Source organism: Pristiophorus japonicus, chromosome 2 (genome assembly GCF_044704955.1).
Source record: "Pristiophorus japonicus isolate sPriJap1 chromosome 2, sPriJap1.hap1, whole genome shotgun sequence".
Taxonomy (NCBI): Eukaryota; Metazoa; Chordata; class Chondrichthyes; family Pristiophoridae; genus Pristiophorus; species Pristiophorus japonicus.
Window position 1 is genome coordinate 171262499 of NC_091978.1, and position 27287 is coordinate 171289785.

The 27287-nt window shown below is 42.9% G+C and overlaps 1 protein-coding gene across 5 annotated transcripts in view; it reads right to left on the minus strand.

Annotated features, from left to right (window-relative positions):
* LOC139242191 (LIM and calponin homology domains-containing protein 1-like) overlaps positions 1-27287 on the minus strand; it is a 570211-nt gene that overhangs the window by 145168 nt on the left and 397756 nt on the right. For 3 of the 5 annotated variants that reach the window (XM_070870273.1, XM_070870268.1, XM_070870269.1), the window contains exons 5-9: positions 18861-18891; positions 9062-9172; positions 7136-7331; positions 4612-4864; positions 3420-3740 (exon numbers count right to left, since the gene is read on the minus strand). In XM_070870273.1, the coding sequence (XP_070726374.1) occupies positions 3420-3740; positions 4612-4864; positions 7136-7331; positions 9062-9172; positions 18861-18891 (912 nt within the window). The remainder of the gene's footprint in view (positions 1-3419; positions 3741-4611; positions 4865-7135; positions 7332-9061; positions 9173-18860; positions 18892-27287) is intronic. The other 2 variants (XM_070870287.1, XM_070870279.1) reach the window with 1 other exon arrangement.

Below are 27287 nucleotides of genomic sequence, written 5' to 3' on the forward strand. Positions count from 1 at the left end.
CTTTAGCCAAGTCTGCCTTCATAACTTTGTAATTGCCTTTATTTAAGATCAGGACACTGGTTTGAGATCCATAATGAGTCAGGCATGCAGCCAGCAATGTCCACATTGCTTGTTGGATGCACACCTGTTTGGGGCCGGAAAATCAAGAGTCTCTGATGCCACTTAAACACTTCCAGAACCTCTTACAGGGGAGATGCACCATGACTGGAAGCAGCATGGAAACATGGCTGCAAGAGGTTCAGACAAGGCACTCAGGTTCTCAGATGCTACGTTGGAGGCCCTGCTCAAGGCAGTGATCAGGAGGAGGGAGATCCTGTTCCCGCCAGGGTGAAGAAAGGTCTTCAGGCAACAGCTCTGCCAGCAGTGGAAAGGTGTCGCTGCGGAGATCAATGGTGGGACCTTAGGTCTTGGCACATGGCTGCAATGTGGAAAGTAGTTCAATGACCTCACCAGAGTTGTCAAGGTAAGAACACTGCTCTCTGCGTACACCTCCACCCTCACTACTCTCAATAATCCCCTCACCTACTTACCTTCACTTTCCTACAATCACTGCGCCACACTTCACTACACCTCTCCTTCTCCTCATACTCACACATTCTCTGTCTTCTACTCGCACCATGATTGCAGCCCACACTACACATTTTGTATATAACATCTGCACTATTCCACCTATCATCCTGAGAGAGGACAGAAGGTGCATCTCCCATTGAGTCAATGCAAATTCCCTGGGCCACATTCTCAAAACAACCCACGTGGCTGTCACGAACACACTCCCTTCTTTAAGGAGAAGGGGCAAAACATGAGGCAGGAGGCGACAATCAGAGGAGGTCAAGTCTCCCTGTACACAATTTCCCCACTGGAGGAAATCGTGCTGGCCATCACGAGCAGGGGGAGAGCAATGGCCATTGCAAGTGACAACACCGGAGGCGAAGTCATGCAGGCTTTCTTCACACTTTACCCCCTTTTTCCTTGCCGACGTTCATCTCACCCTACACACTCTGCATGACAAACTGCAGCTGCTTTCACCCATGGGCCACTCCAAGAAGAAGAGACCACTCTTCCTGAAGAAAAGAAAGACTTGCATTTATATAGCACCTTTCATGACCACTGGACATCCCAAAACACTTTGCAGCCAATGAAGTATTTTTTGAAGTGTAGTCACTGTTGTAATGTAGGAAACATGGCAGCCAATGTATGCACAGCAAGCTCCCACAAACAGCAATGTGATAATGACCACATAATCTGTTTTAGTGGTGTTGGTTGAGGCATAAATATTGGTCAGGACACTGGGGATAACTCCTTTGCTCTTCTTCAAAATAGTGCCATGCGATCTTTTACATCCACCTGAGAAAGTAGAAAGGGCCTCGGTTTAACATATCATCCAAAAGACCTCACCTCCGACAGTGTAGCACTCCCTCGGTTCTGTACTGGAGCGTCAGCCTCAATTTTTGCGCTCAAGTTTCTGGAGTAGGACTTGAACCCTCAACCCTCTGACTTAGAGGCGAGGCTGCTACTAATTGAGCCACAGTTGACACATTGAAGATGTGATGTCACTTGATCTAACCATAGCATGCACCAACTCAGAGATTAGCAACATGCCTACTTTAGGCTAAAAGCAGGGCCTTTCCGTGGTACATCAATGGGTACAATGGGCAGAAGCTAGGGAGATGGGATGCCACAGGTGCCAGCTCACTGGAGGGCAAGATGGCATACTAGCTCTGCTGCAGAGAACTCAAATGCTGATTTCAAAGGCCCAACCTACATAAGAGGATGGAGGGGAATACCACAGGAAATGTTAGGTGCACTGGGCAGCCTGCCAACGAGCTTGCGCACATGGCTCAGAGCATGTAAGAGTCGAGCTCCAATTTGTGTTGGGGCTCATGCACAGCATGGAGACCATTTTGTCGAACATGGGGCAAGTGGTCAGCTCACAAGCACGACAGTGGCATCCATGATGATGGCGCATCTGCCAACAGATCTGACAGATTCCATGGCTTCTTTTCTGCTCTCCTTCGTCCCCCAGCCCCGAAGGCAGACTAACCAGACCACCCATGACTGCAATAAATGTTTTCAAAAAAACAGACAAACAGTCCAGCACCAGCACAATTCAGTATTCACTTGAAGAATTCAGAAAATAGCTGATAAAAGGCCTAGATGTTAACCAGCAGCTTAAGAGGACAAACCAGCAACTAACCTATATAGAGTAGATAAGCCCTTTAAATAGCACTGCTGCAAGGTCCTTGCTGACTTTTACTGGCAATGATTTGCTGGGTGAGCTTATCATGTGGCAAGTCAGGCTCTGAACAAACATAGGACCCTTATTTCAATATTAATTTGAGCAGCTTAATCTAATATGGCACTTCTGGCACAGAATAAACATGCGCACACCGCCCGCCATTTTGGATACTTAGGTGCCAATTTTACACCTTTATATGTAACACACATTCATCTACCTAATCCTGTCTGTGACACTCCTCAACACCTCTCCCCCACCGCACCCCCGCACACCCCTGCTGTATATTACTCCATTTGGAACACAGGTTTAAACAAATTAAAGGCAATTTCCTGACTTTGTGTCCCCACCTGTGTCTGCTGAGAACATATATTGGGAATTTGAGTGCATAGCCCTCAGGACTTTCCACCCATTATCATTTCCGATATGTAACTTGGTGGCAAGATTCTGTGCTGGGAGTGAGAACTTGTAAAATTACCGCTATAATCTCTTAGACATGACAAATAAAGTGTGAAATCTAAGTGTATTCATTAATTGGTGACAGGGTTATGTCACTACGTCAAGGCTTGTACACTGCAGTGACAAAAATTTTCAACATTTCTATTAAACTGTTAGTTGTATCGTAGTGTCATGCCAAGATGAGTAACCCAGCTCTGCTGTATGGATAAATACACAGCAACATCTGCAATACATATCTATTGTGATTAAAGTATTTATACACGGCACATCAATCTGTGAACTTCAAAATATTCATGCAGAAAATATTGCTTGATGTGTGCACAGTAACATGGCCAAAGCCAAAATGAACATCAGCCAGCACACTAGGGTTATTCCTCAGCCTCATCACTTATTCCTATTATACCATGTCAAAATCAGTAATTCAAAATTAAATTAAAACCACCATTCAAAACCAAAATCCTTAGGATAAATCTTTATTGTCCATTTTAAAAGTACTTCAATTAACTTCCTTCAAATTTCATTAGAATAAGATCTACTTGTGGTGAACTTAAATATTTTCTAGATCAGAATTTCCCTCCTGTTCTGTTAAAAAAAATTATAGTTTACAAAATTCTCACAGAAGACCATGGTATAATAAAACCTAATAAAGCAACAATACATTGTGCCTAACCACAGGAACTCATGCCTTTGTTTCACTTCTATGAGAGCTCTACACCATGTTGCTGACCTGCAGTATCGCTTAGATGCTGGCATGACTGTGATACCAGCTCTCTGAATTCTTTTCAACTTCTTCATTTCTTCTTCATCTTTCCCCTCCCATTTTGCACCTACTTTGGATGCTCCGTGCCCTGGGTTTTCAGCCACACAAACTTGCAACCGCTTCTTGAGACCATCAGCATTCCCAGGAGGAGCCAATTCAAATTTCACCGTTGTCTTGGAATCATCAATCCCTTGAACTTTGGAAAACAAAGATGGCGTCTCGGCAAAATCTTCATCCTGAGAGGATTCTTCATTGTGCTCTTCTTCTATAGGCTCAGGGTGACTATGACTAATGAGTTATACAACATATATTAAGGACGAAAAGGTTGTGCATCTTACACAAACACCCAATTTACATTATAGCAGTGTTATAGATCATTGCAAACCATTTATATCCTGAGGTTTCATTCTGGATATCATTTAACTTCAAATATCTCTGTCACATCAGAAGGGCAAAAACCAATTGAGGTGATCTCTTATACCACGCTGAGTTATTACCATAGCAACAGGCTGTTAAGATAGCAGCCAACTAAACCTTAGCCACAACCTTTTTCACAGTAGTATTTTCAAAATGTTGCACAGTACAACCTAGATTTTGAAGTTTCAAGCTGAAGGCTGCTCTGTTTCAACACTATGAAATGAACATTACTGAGAATATCACACCTGTCTCCTCGATGGACAACGCGCAGTGGGTGGTTTGATTACATTTAGGTATTTTTCTCTCACAAGCTGGGAGTTGCTGAATATAACCAAACCCCTGACAATGATGCCCATTCAGCAGACTGACAATAATTTTACCACAACTCAACTATTTCCAAATACAGTCACGTAGGTTCCCTTTATTGTAATTCATAAAAAGGATGCATCTCCACATGAGAATTCATGATGATGGCAATGAGCCATTTTCAGTGGGGGGGAAATGTAAGATGTTGCCTACTGGGCAGTAACAGGTAGCAATAGGCATTGCTAGGATTGGTTAGACAGTTCCGTTTAACAAAACCATCCATTGAACCACAAACACCATTTTACAATCACACCAAAATATCAACATGTATAATGGAATCATCTTGTAATAGCTCCACAAATGAATGGGCTGTAGAGGCTTTAGTCACATGTGAACATTACTTACTACCTATAATTCACAGAATTATGTCACTTACCTGAAAGGTCGCTCTGCTCCTACAGGCGAGGTAGTGTTACTCCAACTCTTCCGGTAATTTTCCCCTCGCTCTGCCCGTTTTTTCCGAAGAGGTGCTGGCATATAGGCGGTATGGTTGCTCTTGTTGGGTAGATACTGGTTAAAAGGCAAGGATGATTTAGGTTCATTATAGGAAGCCCGTCTGACAGACATGTCGTCTCGCTTCACGTCAGGTGCCTTCTGTGTTACATCTGATTCAGAGTCACTGCCACGACCTTTCAAAGTACCCAAAAGAATAGTGTCAGAAAATGACCTGTCACTCTGTTGTGACATATTTCAGCAATGCCTACATGAAGTTACAGACCAGTGTTACTCGAAATGTAATCTGTCTCCTTTTCACCTGTAGCTCATCAGATCTCATGATACATACACTCTTGAGCCTCTACTCATGCTCTATATCTGTGAAATGTTGAACCAATTGGGATGCTGATCTGTTTCTTTTCTTTTTCTTGCCCTCGAGGAGAAATGCAATTAGGATGCAGGGTAATCCCACTTCCATACAGCAATTGAAAGGGCCCTAATGATTTTATTGTTCCTTTGTCTCCTTGTAGGGAACTTCCTGGTCCCCACTTAGCCCAACTGCCCAAAATGACATGATGGAAATCAGGAGCTGGCTGTGAGAGGGTAGCAGTACACAGAGGGCTGGATTTTCAGATTACGGCGAAAATGGTAGTTTTACACCAAAATTATTGTTTTCGCTGCGCTGACATTTTTATGCCTAACTTTTGGCCTTTACGTCTGCATCGGTAAAGTTGGCGTTGCACGAAGATTTGTGGCGCAAACTGCGAGTTTCGGCAACTGTAATTTGAGGCCGGTAATGCTGTGAGATAGACCTTGGGGCCAGGGGGGGGGGACAAAAATTGCAAAAAAACATTCACAAAACATTCACAAACTCTTACCTACTAAATTACTGAAAAAGAATTAAAAAAATTAAAGCTTTAACTTACCTTTTTTGCAGGTCTTCATACTTACCGCTGCTGGCAGGGCTGCACTGACAGGTTTGACCCGTCGGTATTCTGGGCGTGGCGGAGAGTGACGTAAGTATGACGGGAACGCAATCCGCAGCATTGCACATCGTTTCACGCCGGCGCACCTCTCCCCGGCAGTACGTGAAAGCACCGCCGCAAAAATCTCGCCGAAGATCTCGCCGACTGGGTTCTCGCTGCGGGGTCAAATCGCGGCGAAAACCCGGTCACAAAGCCAGTGAAACGCTAGCCCAAAGATTCATGTCCTATTACTCCATAGCGTAGCATGTTGCAGCAATCCTGGAATTGGCCATTGAGAAAGATGTTAGTGCAATGGTCCTTAACAAAACATTCATAACATACCTCCTGGGGTCACAGATGTATTCCACATTTAAAAGCCACATTTTTTTTCTCTGTACTGCAACTTAAATCTCTGTACAGATGAATAAACTCTATATAAAACAGTCCTGCTCAGGCCAACATTACTTCTGTGAGAGGAATCTTGTTCTGCACATAAACAGTCTTATCTAAGTATGTTTCATTATTTCCCAAATTGCGAGCTCTTACCGATACTTAAACTCTGCCAACCTCTTCACACCAATTGCTATTTTCTTTGTTAGTTTTTTCCAGCAGCTTAAAATGAAACCTCCCACTGCCATCTCTTTATTCACACAGTCTCTCTGGAAATACTATCTAGGGCAAGGGCTGTAATATACTCCATTTCCCAAACTCAATCATTTTAAGTGTGTGTTTTCTTCATTTACATTGGGCAAAGTAACATACTTTGTAATTGCATCTCTGCTTTAAAAAGTCTCTCTGGCATTTCTAGCGTGGGCATTTTCTGCTTTTCAGTCTATGACTTTTATTGAATTTACAATACTTTTTGTAAACCACAAAAATATTATAATTGAGTAAGAATATTGTAAACAGCAGGACAATTCATTCAGCTTTTTTTGTTAATGGCCATTCAGTCAGATACAATTATTATCAAGTATAAACTTTCATAGATTAGGTTCACATGCATATCACATTAATGGCTCCATATCATTGCAAGCTTCGTAGTGTAATTTGGGTGCCAACTTGCCCAAACTCAGTTTAGCAAAGCAGTATGAGACCACGTCCGGGAGATCATCTCATATTACTTCAGTTTCATTCCTGCTTATGTATAATTACAACCCTGCGCAAAGCGAAGTTTAAAATCTGTAAAGTTAGTGGAGATGACAGGCTGCCATTTAAACACCATTCAAATGCCACTGAGCAGATCTCTGTGTATATGTACAGGTATACCTGTGCAGAGCTCCATTGTCCCTGGCCTGAAAGCAACACGAGAACTGCCAGTATAACTCAGCTCTGCTGGCCCCATGTCACTTTGCCATACAATAGTGAGCTATAGCCTCATATAACCACATATATTTCTGCAGATTTATGCTGCGCACTGACGGACATAAACAGCCCCAAACTTATTACAATGGCTGAATTTGCTTGTAGCAGATATGCTCCTGGGATCTTGGCACTACCTACCATCACTACTTCCTCTAAGTATCACCTCTGGGGATGGAGTCTGTTGTGACCGTGACCCAAATGAATCCAGACTATCAAAGGAATCATCTCTGGCATGTCTGGGAGGCGACAGAGAGTCACTGCGTTCAGAGTCCCAGCTGTCAATGTAGCCACTGTCGCGGATGCTTCGTTTTGGACTGTTCGTGTCCTCCATCTCCTAGTGACGGGCAGGGCATGAAATAAATCATTAAGATAGGCCTAGATTTAAAAAAAAGTTACTTACCATAAACTTCAAGGGTTAAAAATATGAAACAAAATCAGCGACTCAGACACTGCCTTTCATTTGTGTATTATGGTCCAGAGATGTGGATGAAAGAAAATACGGTGACTGTGTTTGGTGGAGCTGTGCATTTTCCAACTGCAATGCTCTCCTAATAAAATATCCTATGGTTTTCAAAATGCTCTCCCAATAGTAATGATCAGATTTTGTCCATCACCCATTTACAAACATGCTGCTTGTGGCCATTACCAGAGAACGGTGACAACCTGTGGATTACAATTGTAACAAAGTCTGTCCTCAACTTTCGCCGTCCCTGACAAATGGAATTCCTGGATTAAATAGCTTTCAGAGGCAATCAGCAACGAAAATGTGCAAAAGCCTTTCCTCTTCTCTTAAAAAAAATCATTCCAGTGCTTTGCTGCTTGCCAGCTATTGGCTTTGAAAGATTTGAACGCACTTGCATCTGACCCACATGGTCAGAGCACTGAGAACAATCGCTGCCTTTCACAGCCCCTGATTATAAATTCTTTCCAAGGCAAGAAGCCCATACTAAACACTGAAACTGTAGCCCAAGGAAAGGTCAATGGAAGCCATCCCATGCTATGCTCACCCCAGTGGTATAATAAATCCCTTGTCTCAATTAAAGATTACCTTAACATTAATTGCTATAGCAAAGGACAGATCAGCACACGTATGTTCAAAAGAGATCTCGGTTTCATTTTACAAAAGTCTCTATGATTTTGGACTGCTTGTAACAACTTAATCATGACATTTTCTATGACTGAAATAAAAGTAGTGTCATATCTCACCACAGAATATTTATAATTGGCACCAAGTTAACAAGGAATTCAGAAACAGCACACTAATGAAATACAGTGGTGCTCTTGTTCACTTCTGTGGTCATATCATGGGGTTCAACGATCTAGTTCTTTCACATGTTGTTACAGTCGTTCTCCACTTCACGAAAACGTTTTTTTAAACTCTCAAATTAAAAATGTTAGGATTACAGCGAGTGTTTTCAAATTATATAATTGGGAACATTTGAAATATTCTTAATGACTCAATTAGTGCCTCTTTAGAAAACATGGATGTGAATGAAGGCAATATTTGCCAAATTTATTCAGTGTTGGGAGTGGAACAGCTTTCACTCTCCACCACCAATTCTGGAGAAAGTTAATGTCAACAAAACATTAAAACTGTGGTATTAAAAAGTGTGTCATCAGTGGAAGTATTTGTCATACAAGTTTAAAAATAGTACATTACAGCCTGGAAATGACACTGTGTGATATTATTGAATGAACACCTGACACATTTGGCTCAAATTACTTTTTCCACAAGTCTAACAGAAGCTGCTGTGCTAATGCCTCGATTACATTTGATATGATCGAATTTGATATGAATACATTAAGCATCTGTACAATAATATCAGAGTATAATTTCCAAGCCTATGCATTTGCTTTCCCCCTCTCTTCATAATATTAACACAAAGAGGTTGAGTAATTTGTCTGAACTTTTCTCAGATTGTATTAATAATTTTGCTGAACAAGTGAGAATGAGCAGTACATTTAGGTAATCAGATGGACACTAATGATACCAACACATGACAGTATAAAATTCCGAGATTAAGGAAGCAGACTAACTATAACAATGACATTGAAATTTATTACCTTTTGGATCTGAGACAATAATCCTTCAAATTCTTTCAGGTTCAGTGTCGGCCCACTGTAGGATGTGCAGCTGTTTGCTGCTTTTCCGAGCCAGTAAATAGTGATCAAAACCTGCAGGATTTAAATGATTTTAGTGATTAATGATACACAGAGCTGTTTGCAGTGCAGCAATGCCATGGTCTCATTAAAAAAAATCAACAATGTATTTGGAAAATCATATTTATAACATAAAAAAAATACAAGTATACTCAATTGACATATAGGAAGCAATAATGTCATGGCCAGGAACCGCTGAGTTGAAACCTATCAATCAGCAGCTCTCTGTATACCGGGTGTAGGCAGCCAATATACACCTACACACCTGCATGCATCTATGTGCTCAGTATCACTCAATGAAGCCAGACAGCACATTAACACAGTGAAAGCATGTGCAGAAAAGGCTTAATAAAGCCCCAAAACTTACTTAAAACAGGAGGCCCCCCTGTAATGTGACCAGAGTGTCTGATCAACACTGCTGGTTCCAAGTGCCCATTTGGAATGAGTGCTTCAGGGAAGCCACCGATGGTGGGATGGACGGGTGAGGGGTTGGGTGGGGCGGGGGGGGGGGGGGGGAAGAGTTTGTTGCCAGATACCCTTTCCATAACATGGGGTTCACTCGATTGTTGTCACTGTTTTTGCGACCCATAACAGTCAAGTACACGAGGGAACTTGTGCAGAGTGGCTGAAAATGAAAAAGAAACGGAAGCAATGTTTAGGCAGCCAGGAGTGCTGCCTGATCTGACTCCTCGTGACACTCCAAGCATGTCATGCACTAAACATTGACAGTTCCACTAAGGTTATTTAAATAAGCTGACATTACATTTTTGTGTGAGATCATCTCATCTTGGCAAAGGTCAATTTGCATGGGCATTGCTGCACTGGTTAGTGAAAGGTTAAACACTCTGCCAACTTAATCTAAACTTCTGCTAATCCCCATGTTGCACAAAATATACAGTGGCTCAGCACGGCTCAAGATGGCTAAACATACTTATTATCGGGGTGATATGGCGATACTGCACCACCTCCAAAGTTCACTGTCACTTGATATTAAAGAGAAACAAAAGCGAAAAGTGAGCTCGTTACTTAACTTTCCACGAGTGGCTATTATGTCCAAGTAAAGGCTAACCTGAACTGCTGCTTCTTTCAAATTTTAATTTCCCTACAATTAATTGGAAGAATAGTTTCCCAATTGACAATTTGCAATGATTCAATTTTCTTTAAAGGATCCGCCACAGACTGCTCCAGAAGTAGGTAAGCCTTTGGGGTTTTTTGTCAGGCCAGCAGGTGCATCAATGCTCATGCTCTCCCTGGCAACTGTCTGAGGCTGAACCAGGCTGTTCTTAAACTTGGCGTCATATCTGACCCCAAGATGAGCTTCTAACCACATATCTGCGGCATCGCTAAGGCCTATTTCCATCTCTGGAACATCGCTCGACTCCGCCCCTGCCTCAGTTCATCTCCTGCTGAAACCCTCATCCTTTGTGTTGTGTTCCTAACATAGATGAGACTGCACACAGGGAGATTAAAGTAACAGTGACCTCAGTCTTTATTAAGACACTCCAGAGTGAGTAACAGGCCTTAGGGGTCGGCTTATATAGAGTGCTCCCAAGGGATGCTGGGATCCCTTGGGACTTCAGGGGATGTGCTCCCTGGTGGTGGAACATGGGAGTGTATGCTTTACAGACTTGACTATTCCAACACACTCCTGGCCGGTCTCCCACGTTCTACCCTCCATAAACTTGAGGTTATCCAAAACACTACTGCTCGGATCCTAACTCACACCAAGTCCGTGCACCCATTGCCCCGTGCTCTCTGACCTACATTGGTTCCTGGTTAAGCGATGCCTCAATTTTAAAATTCTCATACTTGTTTTCAAATCCCTCCATGTCCTCACCCTTCCCTATCTCTGTAATCTCCAGCCCCACCACCCCCGAGATGTCTGCGCTCCTCTAATTCTGGCCTCGTGAGCATCTTTGATTTTAATCGCTCCAACATTGGTGGCTGTGCCTTCAGCTGCCTAGGCCCTAAGTTCTGAAATTCCATCCTTAAACCTCTCCTTCCTCCTTTAAGATGCTCCTTAAAACCAAACTCTTTGACCAAGTCTACCCTAATATCTCCTTACATGACTCAGTGTTAATTTTTTTATATAACACTCCTGTGAAGTGCCTTGGGAGATTTTACTCTGTTTAAGGTGCTATATAAATATAAGTTGTTGCTGTTGTTGTTGAACATCTGGCGCGATTCCATGGTGGAGGCAGTGGATTTCCTGCCTCCCCCAGACCAGTGAGCTGCCTGTGAAAATTGGTTTAGTGCTTGCAGCCACATTATGCACATGAGGCCTCACCATCAAAATTGCTCAGGACTCTCTCCAAGGTCTGCCCAAACTGAAAATTGGCCCCATGAAATCAAGAAAGAGAAAAGCGGAAAAAAAGATGGAGATAAAAGTAAGTGTTGGCTTCTCAATGAAACTACTCCTGCCACATATAACATTCATATTCAGAAAGGGCTGGTGCAAGGGAAATGCGAAGTGGGCAGGCGGTCCGCATGGAAGGAATAAAGGAAATAAGTAAGGACATTTATCCAATATTTTGATTTTACATTTAGGTCAACACATTACTTTATAATCGAAGCACTCTTCCCTTGCTATCCTTTTTTTTAAGGGTTATGAGCTGTAGAAAATAACCATAACATCGAAAATAACTACAACAATTCCTAGAAACTAACATTTTTGGCAGCCACTTGACAAAAGTGCAGAGGAATCCCTGAAATCTTAACATTGTTACATCTGAATTCCATTTGTTACTCAATGGCTGGAACTTTTCCCTAAAAAGATGGTTAGTTTGGAGCATGGGGGCAGTTAAATTGTTAATAATTGGATTCCCGACCTGATCCCACCTCCAATCTGCCCACTTCCAGTTTTGCCAGAGCAGGGATGGGGGGACGAGCAGCCAGCTCACTGCTAGGGGGCGTTACCTTATTTTAAATATTGTAATGAGGCTGGAAGCCTCTTTTTATCCTCTCCATTTTGAATTTAACTGCATGTGGACGGGTTTCACATAATTCGTGAAACCTGGCAGTTAAACCGAGATGGGGACTGCTGGGTCCAGGAGGTAAGTGGCTTTATATCTACCTCCTGGATACAGGGTCCCTGACCAACCTACCCCTCCACGATCGGAAACCCCCTCACATGATCCCCCCCACCTCATCAATGATGCTGAGGCCGGCCACAATCCTCCGGTGGACAGTCCTGATCCTCTCTCCCCACTGTCGATGTTCCAACCGACCTTCCTCCCGTGAGCCCCGATGCCAAACCCGCCCCCCCACCCACACTGGACAGACCCCTCACATCTGCAGGCCTACCTGCCCGCAGCCAGCCAGCCTCTCAATTTGGCTGGCTGTGGGCTGGAAACCGAGGCCTCATATGCAAATCAGGCCCTGCCGTTAAAGTTGGCAGGGCCTGCGGGAAACCCGGCCTCCCTTGAGAAAATTCTGGCCAATACGCATCATGTACAACTAATCTTACCCAACAATGGATAGTCAACCATTCAATTACCTCCCTTTTGCCCTATACAAATATTTGCTCACTGGACATTAAAATTATTCATGATAGCTTACCGACTCCAACATTTAATTAATTTTTTTGCTCTATATTTATTTAAACATTAAACATATTTTAATTTGTATTTTTGGACAAAAGGACTATTTGTTTTGCACAAAGGTTTCTTGTTGTTGGTTAAGGAAAGATGTAAATGTACTTTCCTGTGTTGAAACAAATTTGCCCTTAGTATCTCAGTGTACTTGTTTGTATCTTAACTTTTTTTAAGGTTTTTTACTTTCACTAAGCTATTTTCCAATGGCATTTCTGACACGAATAAAATGGTGTACTTACTATAAAATATCATCATTAGTAACACTTAGTGGTGCACCCTGGAAAGGGCCTAAATTGGACAATGACGCATGCTTATTACACAATATGTATGGAATCTGGAATGTACTCCATATGCATGAGATACCCAGCCATTCCAAGTGTTTCTAATATATAAAAAAGCAGCCAGAACAAGTCCAGGGAACTATAGATCAATTAGCTTAACGTCGGTGGTAGGAAGGTTAATTGAATCCTTACTCAAAGATGTAATAGAAAAACATCTAACAACTGAAAATACAATAAACAGTAATGAGCACAGATTCCAAAGGGGTCAAGCCTAAGAGAAAATTTGTCTCAGGTTTGACCAACTTTATTGAATTCTTTGAAGAAGTAACAAAAGGGTAGATAAGGGTAATGCAGTAGACGTAATATATTTGGATTTTTTTTAAAAAGCCTTTGATAATTTACTGGATAGTAGACGCATAACTAAGGTCAGAACATGTAGAGTCAGGAGGCAAATAACAGAGTTGATAGCAAGCTGGCTACAAAACAGAAAACAGAGAGTAGGGGTTAAAGGTAGTTACTCAGATTGGCAAATGGTGGAAAGTGGTGTTCCACAAAGATCGGTGCTGAGGTCACTGTTGTTCACTATTTACATAAACAATTTGGACTCGGGAGTTGGAAGTACAATTTCAAAATCTGCGGATGACACCAAATCGGAAGTGTAGTTAATACAGAGGAGGAATGCGACAAAATGCAGGACGACATTAATAAACTTGCAGAATGGGCGTGTAATTGATAATGAACTTGAATATAGATAGGTGTGAGGTAGTACATTTTGGTAGGAAGAATAAGGAGGCTACATACGTTGGAAACAAAGTGTCTAAATAGGGTAGAGGAACACAGAGGGATCTGGGAGCACAGATACACAAATCACCAAAAGTAGTGATGCAGATTAATAAGGCCATAAAAAAGCAAACAGAGCACTGGGGTTCATTTCTAGAGGAATAAAATTGAAAAGCAGAGAAGTTATATTAAAACTTGGTTGTATAGAACTTGGTTAGACCAGACTTGGAGTACTGTGAACAGTTCTGGTCTCCATATTATAAAATCGATATAGAGGCACTGCAGAAGGTTCAAAAAAGATTTTCTGGAATGATACCAGAACTGAGAACCAATCAAGAAAGATTGAACAGGGTGGGGCTCTTATCTCTAGAAAAGCGAAGACCGAGGGATGAACTGAGAGGTTTTCTTTAAGATTAACAAAGGATTTGATAGGGTAGAGTAGAGAAGATATTTCCACTTGCATGTGAGATCAGAACAAGTGGCCATAAATAAAAGATAGTCACTAATAAATCCAATAGGTAATTCAGAAGAAACTTCTTTACTTAGCGAGTGGATAGAATGTTGAACTTGCTACCACAAGGAGTAGCTGAGGCGAATAGCATAGATGTGTTTAAGCTATAGAAGGACATATTGATGGGTTAGATGTAGAAGGGTGGGAGGAGGCTCGTGTGGAGCATAAACACTGGTATGGATCAGTTGGACTGAATGGCCCTGTTTCTGTGCTGTAAATAGTTTGTGGAAGTATTTTTCTGAGGCACTAGGCAGTTTAAAAGTTTAACAGTGCTGTCACCATCCATGAATCCTAGTTGTAACAATGACAACATCCACACCCTAACTGCCCCAAGCATTCTGGAGTGTTAGCAGTACAAAAAAAAGTGATCAGTAAGCTACAAGAACAAAACAAAATCTAGAACTCACAATCAACTTATACAAACACTACAAAAATGAAACCGGACCAAACAAAGCTCCCGCTAAGACCCTGTCCTAATAATTAGCAGATGCACACAGCACTTCAATATAAGCTCAAAAACTAAAGGACAATAAACGGTCTCACAAGTATCACGATTGCAATTATGTTAAACATTTCAGAATAGCACTGCATACTATTCTGCACAACAGAGATCAAAGGCCTGAAATTCTGCGTTTTTTGGAGGCCGAAAGTGATATAGTTCCAGTGTAGAGGATCAGAATTTGGGCGTAAACCAGATATGTCAGAAATACGCTCATTCTAAAATAGATGTTATATTCCAGTGGAACTGGGTGCTGATACAAGATGCATATTCCCCACAGTTGTGCATTTATGCAAAAGTGCAGATGATGAAGGCAAAATCTGCTGTCCCAGAAATTCCACCATTTATGCTACAAATGCACCTGACTTAACATGAGCCTTTAGACAAGAGGAGGAAGTCACCAGCATGGTTTGTCAAACCAGGCAGTTGTTGAGTTCACAGACTTTGACTATCCACAGTCTTTGTCTGAACTCTAAAGCATCAGCTTTGACTGGAGCAATTAGAAAACTCTTCTCTCAACTGTGTTGCTAAAAGATTCATTGACCTGCCTTTCAGCAGTTTCAGGCTGGGAAATCTTTTTCTTTTAACCCTTTGTCATAGAGCTCTTACTATGGGGATCATCATGACCATACATGCATATGATAGAGACAGAACAGGAGCAGAAGGAAGATGAAATGACAGAGGCATACAGAACAAGGATATAGCAAAGGAGAAGATGACCGACTTAAAGTTGCCCTTCCAGCAGAGTCAGCAGTTCATGCCCCTTCTTCAAGAATATAACAGAAGAGATCTGCTTAAGGAGGTAATGGTTCAGTAAGGTGACTTGGATAGGTTAGGTGAGTGGGCAAATACATGGCAGATGAAGTATAATGTGGATAAATGTGAGGTTATCCATTTTGGTGGTAAAAACAGAGAGACAGACTATTATCTGAATGGTGACAGATTAGGAAAAGGGGAGGTGCAACGTGACCTGGGTGTCATGGTACATCAGTCATTGAAGGTTGGCATGCAGGTACAGCAGGCGGTTAAGAAAGCAAATGGCATGTTGGCCTTCATAGCGAGGGGATTTGAGTACAGGGGCAGGGAGGTGTTGCTACAGTTGTACAGGGCCTTGGTGAGGCCACACCTGGAGTATTGTGTACAGTTTTGGTCTCCTAACTTGAGGAAGGACATTCTTGCTATTGAGGGAGTGCAGCGAAGGTTCACCAGACTGATTCCCGGGATGGCGGGACTGACATATCAAGAAAGACTGGATCAACTGGGCTTGTATTCATTGGAGTTCAGAAGAATGAGAGAGGATCTCATAGAAACGTTTAAAATTCTGACAGGTTTAGACAGGTTAGATGCAGGAAGAATGTTCCCAATGTTGGAGAAGTCCAGAACCAGGGGTCACAGTCTAAGGATAAGGGGTAAGCCATTTAGGACCGAGATGAGGAGAAACTTCTTCACCCAGAGAGTGGTGAACCTGTGGAATTCTCTACCACAGAAAGTTGTTGAGGCCAGTTCACTAAATATATTCAAAAAGGAGTTAGATGTAGTCCTTACTACTAGGGGGATCAAGGGGTATGATGAGAAAGCAGGAATGGGGTACTGAGGTTGCATGTTCAGCCATGAATTCATTGAATGGCGGTGCAGGCTCGAAGGGCCGAATGGCCTACTCCTGCACCTATTTTCTATGTTTCTATGTTTCTAAGGAGGACTAATATAGTGCCTTTCATGACCTCAGGATACCCCAAAGCACTTCACAGCCAATGAAGTACTTTAACAGTGTAGTCACTGTTCTAATATAGGTTCACTAGATAATTTGTTTTAGCGATGTTAGTTGAGGGATAAATTGTTGACCAGAGCCAATGGGGATAACTCCTTTGCTCTTCAAATTGTGCCATGCAATATTTTACGTTGAGAGGTCAGACGGGGCCTTGGTTTAACGTCTCTTATGAAAGACCTCCGACAGTGCAGCACTCCCTCAGTACTTCACTGAAGTGTCAGCCTAAATTATGTGCTCAAGTTTTAGCACCAAGAAAGACGAGGAGGGACCATGCACCATTGTCACATGCACAAATGGGGTCATTCATGACTTTGGCTGGGACCATTTTGTTGTTGTGGGAAGAATGGAAGCTGGATTGGAGAGATTTGAACAGGGATTTAGAGGGGGTGGGGGTGGTCATGAAGTTGGGAGCTGATGACAATTTCAATGACCTTAAACTGGAAAAGGAGATTGGAATTGGAGCAGTAGTTGGACAGGATGGATGGACCAAAAGTGGGAAATGATGAAAGCAGTTTGAAGGGGGAGTAATTGTGCCTGAAGAACAGAAGCTATGGCATATCCGCGGGTGTTTCACCAGCGCTCGGCCCAATCTGCCCTTGGAAGGCACAGCAGCCCGCAGCTGCTCCACTCCAAAGATAATACTTTTAAAAGTCTTCAGCACCCAATGAAGCCTTTGTCCTTGATGGATTGATTACCTTAGTCTGGTAAAAGTTTGGGGCCTTTCTAAAGGACTCAATAGGATTCACGCCAGCTTACAGCTGGTGTCAGTTGTATTGAGGCCTACCAAGGGCAAAATAGGCAGAATTCACAGGTATTCCAAGAAACTCTCCCAGATACATCCTCTTGATGTCAGAGGGGGTGAGGTGCGGGAAAATCCTACTGCTCTCCTTCCACCAGAATTTAACAGGAAGGAGGCATGCAAAACAGGTAGAACCCCAGTGTAACCAGGTCCACTCCCAATTCTTGGATTCGCTGAAATTGGAAATCTTCTTTTCCACATTCTGTAACCCCAGGAATTTCAGGGTCTATATTCTGAACTAAATCAAGCAATAAACAAGTTGCAATAAAATTTTTTGTAATTGTCTGTTAACCTTACTGGAACATACTGACATTCTTTGCATTGAGTTATTTTAGTTCATTGCAGTGCTTGTAATTCACTGTTGCTGCTCTAAGGTAACATTGCTATACGCACATATATATATTCCTAATAATTCTAGTAATCCACCGTGGCTTATACTATAGTAATCACATAGCAAGCATTAAACGTCAGTAGAGATACTGGCCCTGAAATTCCAACGTTCCCGGGTCCGTACGAAGTTTCTACGGACCTGGGAAGGCATCGGAAAAGATGGTTTTCGGCGCGCAATGCGCATGCGCTGAAAACCGGCTTTTCTGATCTGCCAAGCTTCTGGCTTGACAGATCATCCGCAGATCAGGAGCGAAGACATTTGTAAGTGCAAATTTCCGATATTTACGTATACAAATGTCCTCAAAAATCTTGCGCCTGAAAAAGCAGGAGCATAGCTTACTTGTACAGGTGCAAGTGTTTTAAAAAACACAAAACCATATAAAAATAAAGTTATGAAAACATATTTTATCATTAAAAACTTCCCCACATCAGTAAGCTTATTTTAAAAAACGTTTTAAAAAATCGGGAAAATAAATATTTTTTTAAGACATTAATAACTTCAATTTTAATGAATGTAGTGTATATTTTCTATTTTTTATTAGTGTTTTGGGTGTTTGGGGCTGTGTTTTGGGTGTTTGGGGCTGTTTCTCAATCAATATAATAATAGGAGTTTAGGACCTTACGGAACTCCTATTACTATGAGACTTTACCTGATTGGCTGCCCAGAGCCATGTGACTCCAGCTCCAGGCCTGCGCACGTCCTGACGTGCATGCGCTGCAAATCGCAGTCAGGAGAGGCCTCAGCATCGGAAAGTCGAATGTGGGCAGCAGCTTAAGGTAGGTGCATATTTTTTCTCTAAAATGCCCACGGGAAGGACAAAACGGAATTTCAGAGCCATTGTCTCCCCGCAAAAAAATAGTGTGCACTGCGCCCACCAGTTGGAACAAAATAGCCCCAAAGTAAAATACTGTCCTCGCTCCCAGACTCTACATATATGTATATAAAATAAGGGATACATCAGAGCAACATCATGACTTGCAATTACATTGCCATCGATTTGTGGCACAAAATCAAAAATGAAGTTTTTCCTCATGTTTTTATACAAGTAATCCATAAAAATACAGTGATAAAAGACACTTACATTTTTCATTTTCCTGCTGTACTCTGGTACCCTGAATAAACAAAAGAGACAACATTGTTAGTTAATAAATGCAATGTTACAAAACTGTCTTGTTAATGATGATTTGTTGGCCACATGATTTATTCAAATTTGAACCTACAGTATTTTTTCCAGGGAAAATTATATTCATACTGCTTTTATTCCACCAACTGACCATACACACTTATTTTTTTTTAAACTTTATTTCTCTTTCAGTAAATGTTATCTTCCTTCTTCTTCCTCTGTCTGGATTGTCACCTTGCAGCTGGAGTTCAGGTATAAAATAGTCTCTAATAAACCCAATAAGGAATTCAGGAAAAACCTCTTTACTCAGAGTGTAGTGAGAATGCGGAACTCCCTACCACATGGACTGATTGAGGCAAATAGCATAGATGTGTTTAAGAGGAAGCTAGATAAGCACATATGGGTGAGATGAAGAGGGGTGGGAGGAGAATCGTGGGGAGCATGGACTAGTTGGGTCGAATGGTCTGTTTCTGTGCTGTACATTCTACGTAACTCTATGGCCCCAAGTTTCCACACACGGTGAAAAAGGCGCCCCTCAGAGCTGGGCGCCTGTTTTTCGCGCCGAAAACGGCGCCAGAAAAAAAGTGCGGTATTCTCGAGCTCCTTGGATCTCGATGTCTGCTTGGCGCGGCGCACAGGGGGCGGAGCCTACCACTCGCGCTGATTTTGTAAATAGGAGGGGGCGGGTACAATTTAAATGAGGCTTCTTGGTGCCGGCAACCCTGCGCGTGCGCGTTGGAGCGTTCGCGCACGCGCAGTCTGAAGTAAACATTGGCACTCGGCCATTTTTAAAAGTGCTGCAGAAAAAGTGAAGATTTGTTTCTTGGACCCCTGCAAAGGCTTGTATTTTAATTTTCTTGATATTTCTGTGCGTGAGGGAGTGCTTTTAGCAGCACTGCTGAATAAATCACCTGCTGAAATCAGTGAGTTCAGCTTTTCACTGCTAAACTTGCAGAACCGGTGCCTGCAAATTAAGGACTGTGTGTTTGGAGAAATAAGAGTGCCAATTCAACTTTGCAATGGATCAAACCATTGCATAATATGTGGTGTTGACAATGCAGCACCCATTCTGCAAATTTAAATATAAAACTGTCTATGTGGCTGCCTCTCCCTGTCCAAATGGCCTCAGTCCCCCTCACAGCTCGAAGGCTGCTGCTGTATCCTTGGCTGCCGGCCAGCCACTGACGCCGCCCCTAAAGCGTGGCCGAATGGGCTCAAGAACCTTAATGAGCTGCGTGTGTCCTGTGTTCATTCTTCGGCTCCCGGCCAGCCACTGACGCCGCTGCAATCCCATGGCCGAATGGCCTCAAGTCCGTCCGGGTGCTGCATCTTCGCGGGGAATGAAGGCCTGCCTCAAGCACTGCAGCTCAGCTCGAAGGCTGCTTGCTGCCTGCCGCTGCCGTCGAGACACTGACGCCACACCGCTGCCTGAAAGGCCTGCCTGAAGCACTTTCACACAGGTAGGAACATGGTTTATTTAATCTTTTCTTTGCTTATAAATTTTTATTCAGGTTGGATTTATTTGTATATTATTTGTATAAGTATAACTAAGGATTGATTGTAGAATTTAATGACTTCCCTTCCCCCCCCCCCCCCCCCACCTCGTTCCCGACGCCTAATTTGTAACCTACGCCTGATTTTTTAAAGTGTAGACAAGGTTTTTTCAAGCGTACAAAAATCTTCACTTGCTCCATTCTAAGTTAGTTTGGAGTACGTTTTCACTGTGGAAACTTTCAAATCAGGCGTCAGTGGCCGGACACCCCCCCTTTTGAAAAACAAATTCTGTTCCAAAGTGTAACTGTTCTACCTGACTAGAACTGCAGAAAACTAAATGTGGAGAATTCCGATTTCTAAGATACTCCGTTCTACACAAGTTGCTCCTAAAAATCAGGAGCAAATCATGTGGAAACTTGGGGCCAATGTATGTACTATCAAGTTTGGGTTGTTTTTCTTTTAATGCAATTTTATCAATAAAATATTGAATGAATAATGATTGTACACTTGAAAATCTAAACTTTAGAAGCAGTGCTATTCTAATTTTCTGACAGTCAATGAATGCAGCTGTATTTAAGACTCTGTAGCAAGTGATTAGCTGCATTATTTCTACTACTATGGTGCAGTTAATCTTATGAATACTAACATAGCCCAGAAGGTTATCATAGAATCATAGAAATTTACAGCAAAGATGGAGGCCATTCGACCCATCGTGTCTCTGCCAGCTGAAAAAGAGCTATCCAGCCTAATCCCACTTTCCAGCTCTTGATCCGTAGCCTTGTAGGTTACGGCATTTCAAGTGCATATCCAAGTACTTGTTAAATGTGATGAGCATTTCTGCCTCTACCACCCTTTCAGTCAGTCAGTTCCAGACTCACACCACCCTCTGGTTAAAAAAGTTCTCCTCAACTGCCCTCTAATCCTCCGACCAATTACTTTAAATCCATGCCCCCTGGTTAGGGACCTTTCTGCTCGGGGAAACAGGTCAATCCTATCCACTCTATTTAGGCCTCTCATCATTTTATACACCTCAACTAAGTCTCCCCTCAACTTCCTCTGTTCCAAAGAAAACAACCCAAGCATATCCAATATTTCTTAATAACTAAAATTTTCCAGTCCTAGCAACATCCTCGTAAATCTTCTCTGCACCCTCTCTAGTGCAATCACATCTTTGCTGTAATGTGATGAGCAGAACTGAACGCAGTACTCTAGCCGTGGCCTAACTCGTGTTTTATACAGTTCAAGCATAACCTCCCTTCACTTATATTCTATGCCTCAGCTAATAAAGGAAAGTATCATGCATGCCTTCCTAACCACCTTATCTTCCTATCCTGCTACCTTCAGGGATCTGTGGACATGCACTCCAAGGTCCCTCTATTCCTCTACATTTCTCAGTATCTTACCATTTATTGTGTATTCCCTTGCCTTGTTAGCCCTCTCCAAATGCATTACCTCACACTTCTCCAGATTGAATTCCATTTACATAAGAACATAAGAAATAGGAACAGGAGTAGGCCATACAACCCCTCGAGCCTGTTCCGCCATTCAATAAGATCATGGCTGATCTGGCCGTGGACTCAGCTCCACTTGCCCGCCGCTCCCCATAACCCCTTATCCCCTGATTGTTTAAGAAACTGTCTATTTCTGTCTTAAATTTATTCAATGTCCCAGCTTCCACAGCTCTCTGAGGAAGTGAATTCCACAGATTTACAACCCTCTGAGAGAAGAAATTCCTCCTCATCTCTGTTTTAAATGGGCGGCCCTTATTCTAAGATCATGTCCTCTAGTTCTAGTCTCCCCCATCTGTGGAAACATCCTCTCTGCATCCACCTCGTCAAACCCCCTCATAATCTTAAACATTTCAATAAGATCACCTCTCATTCTTCTGAATTCCAATGAGTAGAGGCCCAACCTACTCAAGCTTTCCTCATAAGTCAATCCCCTCATCCCCAGAATCAACCTAGTGAACCTTCTCTGAACTGCCTCCAAAGCAAGTATATCCTTTTGTAAATATGGAAACAAAAACTGCACGCAGTATTCCAGGTGTGACCTCACCAATACCTTGTGTAGCTGTAGCAAGACTTCCCTACTTTTATACTCCATCCCCTTTGCAATAAAGACCAAGATTCCATTGGCCTTCCTGATCACTTGCTGTACCTGCAACTATCCTTTTGTGTTTCATGCACAAGTACCCCCAGGTCCCACTTTGCAATCTTTCTCCATTTGAATAATAATTTGCTCTTTGATCTGCCAAAGTGCATGACCTCACACTTTCCAACATTATACTTTATCTGCCAAATTTTTGCCCACTCACTTAGCCTGTCTATGTCCTTTTGCAGATTTTTTGTGTTCTCCTCACACATTGCTTTTCCTCCCATCTTTGTATCGTCAGCAAAATTGGCTACATTACACTCAGTCCCTTCTTCCAAGTCGTTAATGTAGATTGTAAATAGTTGGAGTCCCAGCACTGATCCCTGCGGCACCCCACTAGTTACTGGTTGCCAACCAGAGAATGAACCATTTATCCCAGCTCTCTGTTCTCTGTTAGTTAGCCAATCCTCTATCCATGCTAATATATTACCCCAACCCCGTGAACTTTTATCTTGTGCAGTAATCTTTTATGTGGCACCTTGTCAAATGCATTCTGGAAGTCCAAATACACCACATCCACTGATTCCCCTTTATCCACCCTGTTCGTGACATCCTGAAAGAACTCCAGCAAATTTGTCAAACATGACTTCCCCTTCATAAATCCATGCTGAATCTGCCTGACCGAATTTTGCTTATCCAAATGTCCTGCTACTGCTTCTTTAATAATGGACTCCAACATTTTCCCAACCACAGATGTTAGACTAACTGGTCTATAGTTTCCTGCTTTTTGTCTTCCTCCTTTTTTGAATAGGGGCATTATATTTGAAATTTTCCAATCTGCTGGGACCTCCCCAGAATCCAGGGAACTTTGGTAAATTACAACCAGTGCATCCACAATCCCTGCCACTACTTCTCTTAAGACCCTAGGATGCAAGCCATCAGGTCCAGGGGATTTATCTGCCTTTAGTCCCATTATCTTACTGAGTACCACCTCTTTAGTGATTGTGATTGTGTTAAGTTTCTTCCCGTTATATCACCTTTGTCACTTTTCTACCCACCTGACCAGTCCATTGATATCTTCCTGCAGTCTACAGCTTTCTTCTTCCTTTTTTAACCACACGGCCAATTTTTCTATCATCTGCAAGCTTCAAATCATGCTCCCTACATTGATGTATAAATCATTGATGTAAATTCTATTATCAATGTCTTATCTGCTTTCAGCAAAGTTTTGTATTTTAGAGTAAGTGCAGTAGCACTTTTGCGCTTCAGCAACATATAATGTGAAATACCTTTTCCTCGTTAATATTTAAGGCATTCTGGTATATATTTAGATTCTGTTCATTATATATTCACAAGGAGCACAGATAGGAATATTTGGAGGGAAATATTTAATCAAAAAGGCATAAATTGTGTTACCTCATACATAAATATATAATTAACCAAAAAGGTCATTCCATGAACAAACTATAACTGAAAGGTGGTATACCAGGTTACCATTCTTCAAGTAGGGAAGACCTGTAAGCACCTCCTGGATTAATGGACACGGAAGCTTCAATATTAACACCCCCCGCAAACAATGTGCAGGAGAGGGTCGAAGGAGGGATTAAAATATGATATTTGCCTAATCCACGCCCGCCGCCATTTTGACGGAAGCAATATCAGGGTGTCCAAGTGTAAGGCCGTGGAGAGGCGTGAACGCATTTTGACAGATTTAAATCGAGCTCCTACAGTGCAATTTGGTGTCCAATTTGAAATGAACTAATGTTGCATGGGTTTCCTGAAATGGAGGCAGCAGATCTTCTCCCAATCCCGATTGCCGGGGACCGTTGCTAAGGGTCACCTGCTGCAGCCTCCTGCTGTTAGTGTACATTCCCACGTTGGCCAGGCTGTCTATCTGGCCAGCTGCTGGGAAGAAGGCAGAGCTACAAGATGCAAATGAGGCCTTTCCATGACAATCAGCAGGACCTCCCTGACCCCAGCCTTACCGGGTTTTTTGGCTGTTTTTGGCCTCACCCTCCCCATAGATATCAGGGCCAAAGGCTTTTTACAAGTGAAATCTCACTCCCAGGGGGTAATTTTGACTTCAGGTGATACTGTAAAACAGGTGATGTCGATTTAGCTGCCCGTTATACAATAGATTTTCATTTCTATTGACTTCAAGTGGGCATGAAGGAGCAGGTTGTTTTTTCCTGCTCATCATTGTCATACATTCACATGTTCATAAACCCGAACACCAAAGGCCCAAGTTAAATTTCCAATGATTGGGTCTGAAGAAATCTGGCCTCAGTGAAAGGAGGCCCCAGAGCCATAGAACTTTACGTCACAGAATTACATCATTCAGCCCATCATATCAGCTCTCTGATAGACCAGTTAAAAAATTCTATTAACTCTCCTTTCATCTTCTTTGCTCGAATGGAAATAGTCCCTGATTCTTCTTGCAGGCATTTTATAGGAATGTTTATAGAGTGATTTTATTGATTCATTCTGTGCCAGTTGCTAGTTTCTAATTGGCAGGAATTTAATTGTTTGTTTTGGAGGGCTTGCTGATTTTGAGTGGTGATTTTTCCTAACAGTCCGTTTGCTATGATTTGAAGATATCCCACCTCTTTTCATATGCGTAACATCTTGATGTATGTCATTTTGAAATGTGCAGTGTATTTTTTTCATACACTAAGGACACACACTGGGTTTAAGACTTATGGTCACTTCTTCTGAGATAAACATTTCTATAAAAGGCACATTTAGTTTCTCATTGTCAATTTTAGGTGCAAGAGTATTTGAGATTTGTTTTTCTGAGATGCCTGTCAGGGATGTGATGTGAACTAAATCTGAAACCCAAAGTGACTTAATTCAAACATTGTGGAATATTTCTCAAATAACCATATGCTGACCTATTTGGATCACTACAGGCTTAAGATTGATTGTCCTTTACTGGAAAACACAAATCAGGAATTTAACACGTACAGCAAAACATTTTGGCCGTTTTTACATGTCTGCTGCCATTTTTCTCATCCCATAATACGACTGGCTGACATTATGATAGGTGGCCACCAATTTTTTTTTTGTTAGTTGCTTAGCAAGTTGGACAGAAGACATTCAGGGGACAAATTTGGGTGCCTTTGTGCCTCATGTAAGTACCCCTGGATGGCTTTATGACTGGGCGTGCGCTGACATCGACCCCCGCCATATTCGACGCTGCGCCACAATCCCCTTCACCCGGAGATCGTGACATCATCGCCGTGCACATCGCCCCGGTAGCGCCCCAGAACTGAAATTGACTTCCGCCCCCTGCAGCAATGCCAGTCGAAAACACTGACAGCTGCAGGAGGTGTGCACTGGGCACTGGCTGCTTCAGGGGCGATGATAAAAGGTGAGGTGGCTGAGGTAAGTAAAAAAAAAAACTTACCTTTATTGTTCCAGTTTTTTTTGCGGATTCCTGCCTGCAATCGATCAGCCCGGCACTCTGGTTGAATGCCGGCTGATCGCGCGGGATCGTGGCTGCTTTGGTGGTCCACGTAGGTACCTTTTATATTGCAGAGCCTGCAACGATGCCCCTTCCCTTTAATAACATAAGAACAAGAAATAGGAGCAGGAGTAGGCCATTTGGCCCCTCAAGCCTGCTCTACCATTCAATAAAATCATGGCTGATCTGATCATGGACTCAGCTCCACTTCCCTGCCCGTTCCCCATAACCCAATGGCCCTAAGTTTCCACATGATTTGCTCCTGATTTTTAGGAGCAACTGGTGTAGAACGGAGTATCTTAGAAATCGGAATTCTCGTCATTTAGTTTGCTCCAGTTCTAGTCAGTTTGAACAGTTTCACGTTGGAACAGAATTTTTTTTTCAAAAGGGGGCGTGTCCGGCCACTTACGCCTGTTTTCAAAGTTTCATCAGTGAAAACTTACTCCAAACTAACTTAGAATGGAGTAAGTGAAGATTTTTGTACGCTCGAAAAAACCTTGTCCACACTTTAGAAAATCAGGCGTAGGTTACAAATCAGGCGTAGGGAATGGGAGGGGGTTTAAAGGGAAGTTTACAAACATTAAACACTTCAGTTTTACAAATAAAGAGCCATCATCAATAATAAATGATAAATACATCAATAAATCAACCAATAAATCAATCAAAAAAAATTAAGAAATATATATATTTTTTAAACATCAATAAATAAAACATTTTCTACTTACCGACTGCAGCACCGGGAGCCCTCCAACAGCGTGCTGGGATGCCCCCCCCCCCCCCCCAGTGTGTCTCTATCTCTCTGTCTGTCTGTGTGTGTCTCTCATTCTCTGTCTGTCAGTGTCTGTGTTTCTGACAGCGAGGGGAGGGGAGGAGGGGGGTAGAGGGAGAGAGGGGGATAGCAGAGGGAAGGAAGGGGAAGGGATGGGGAGAGGGGGAGGGATGGGGGAGAAGGGGGAGGGATGGGGGAGAGGGGGAGGGATGGGGGAGAAGGGGGAGGGATGAGAGAGAAGGGGGAGGGATGGGGGAGGGAAGGGGGAGAAGGGGGAGGGGGGAAGAAGGGGGAGGGAAGGAGATGGGGGGAAGGAGATGGGGGGGGGAAGGAGATGGGGGGAAGGAGATGGGGGGAAGGAGATGGGGGGAGGGGAAAGGAGATTGGGGGGGGAGATTGGGGGAGGGAAGGAGAAGGGGGGGGGAAAGGAGAAGGGGGAGGGAGGCTGAACGGGCCGGGCCCGAGACTTCGGGCAGGGCCCATCCCCAGCACCAGATTTACAGGTAGGTGGCGTTGGGTCGGGCCGGGGGGAGCACGTGTCGGGGGGGCGGTGGGAGGGAGGTCGGTT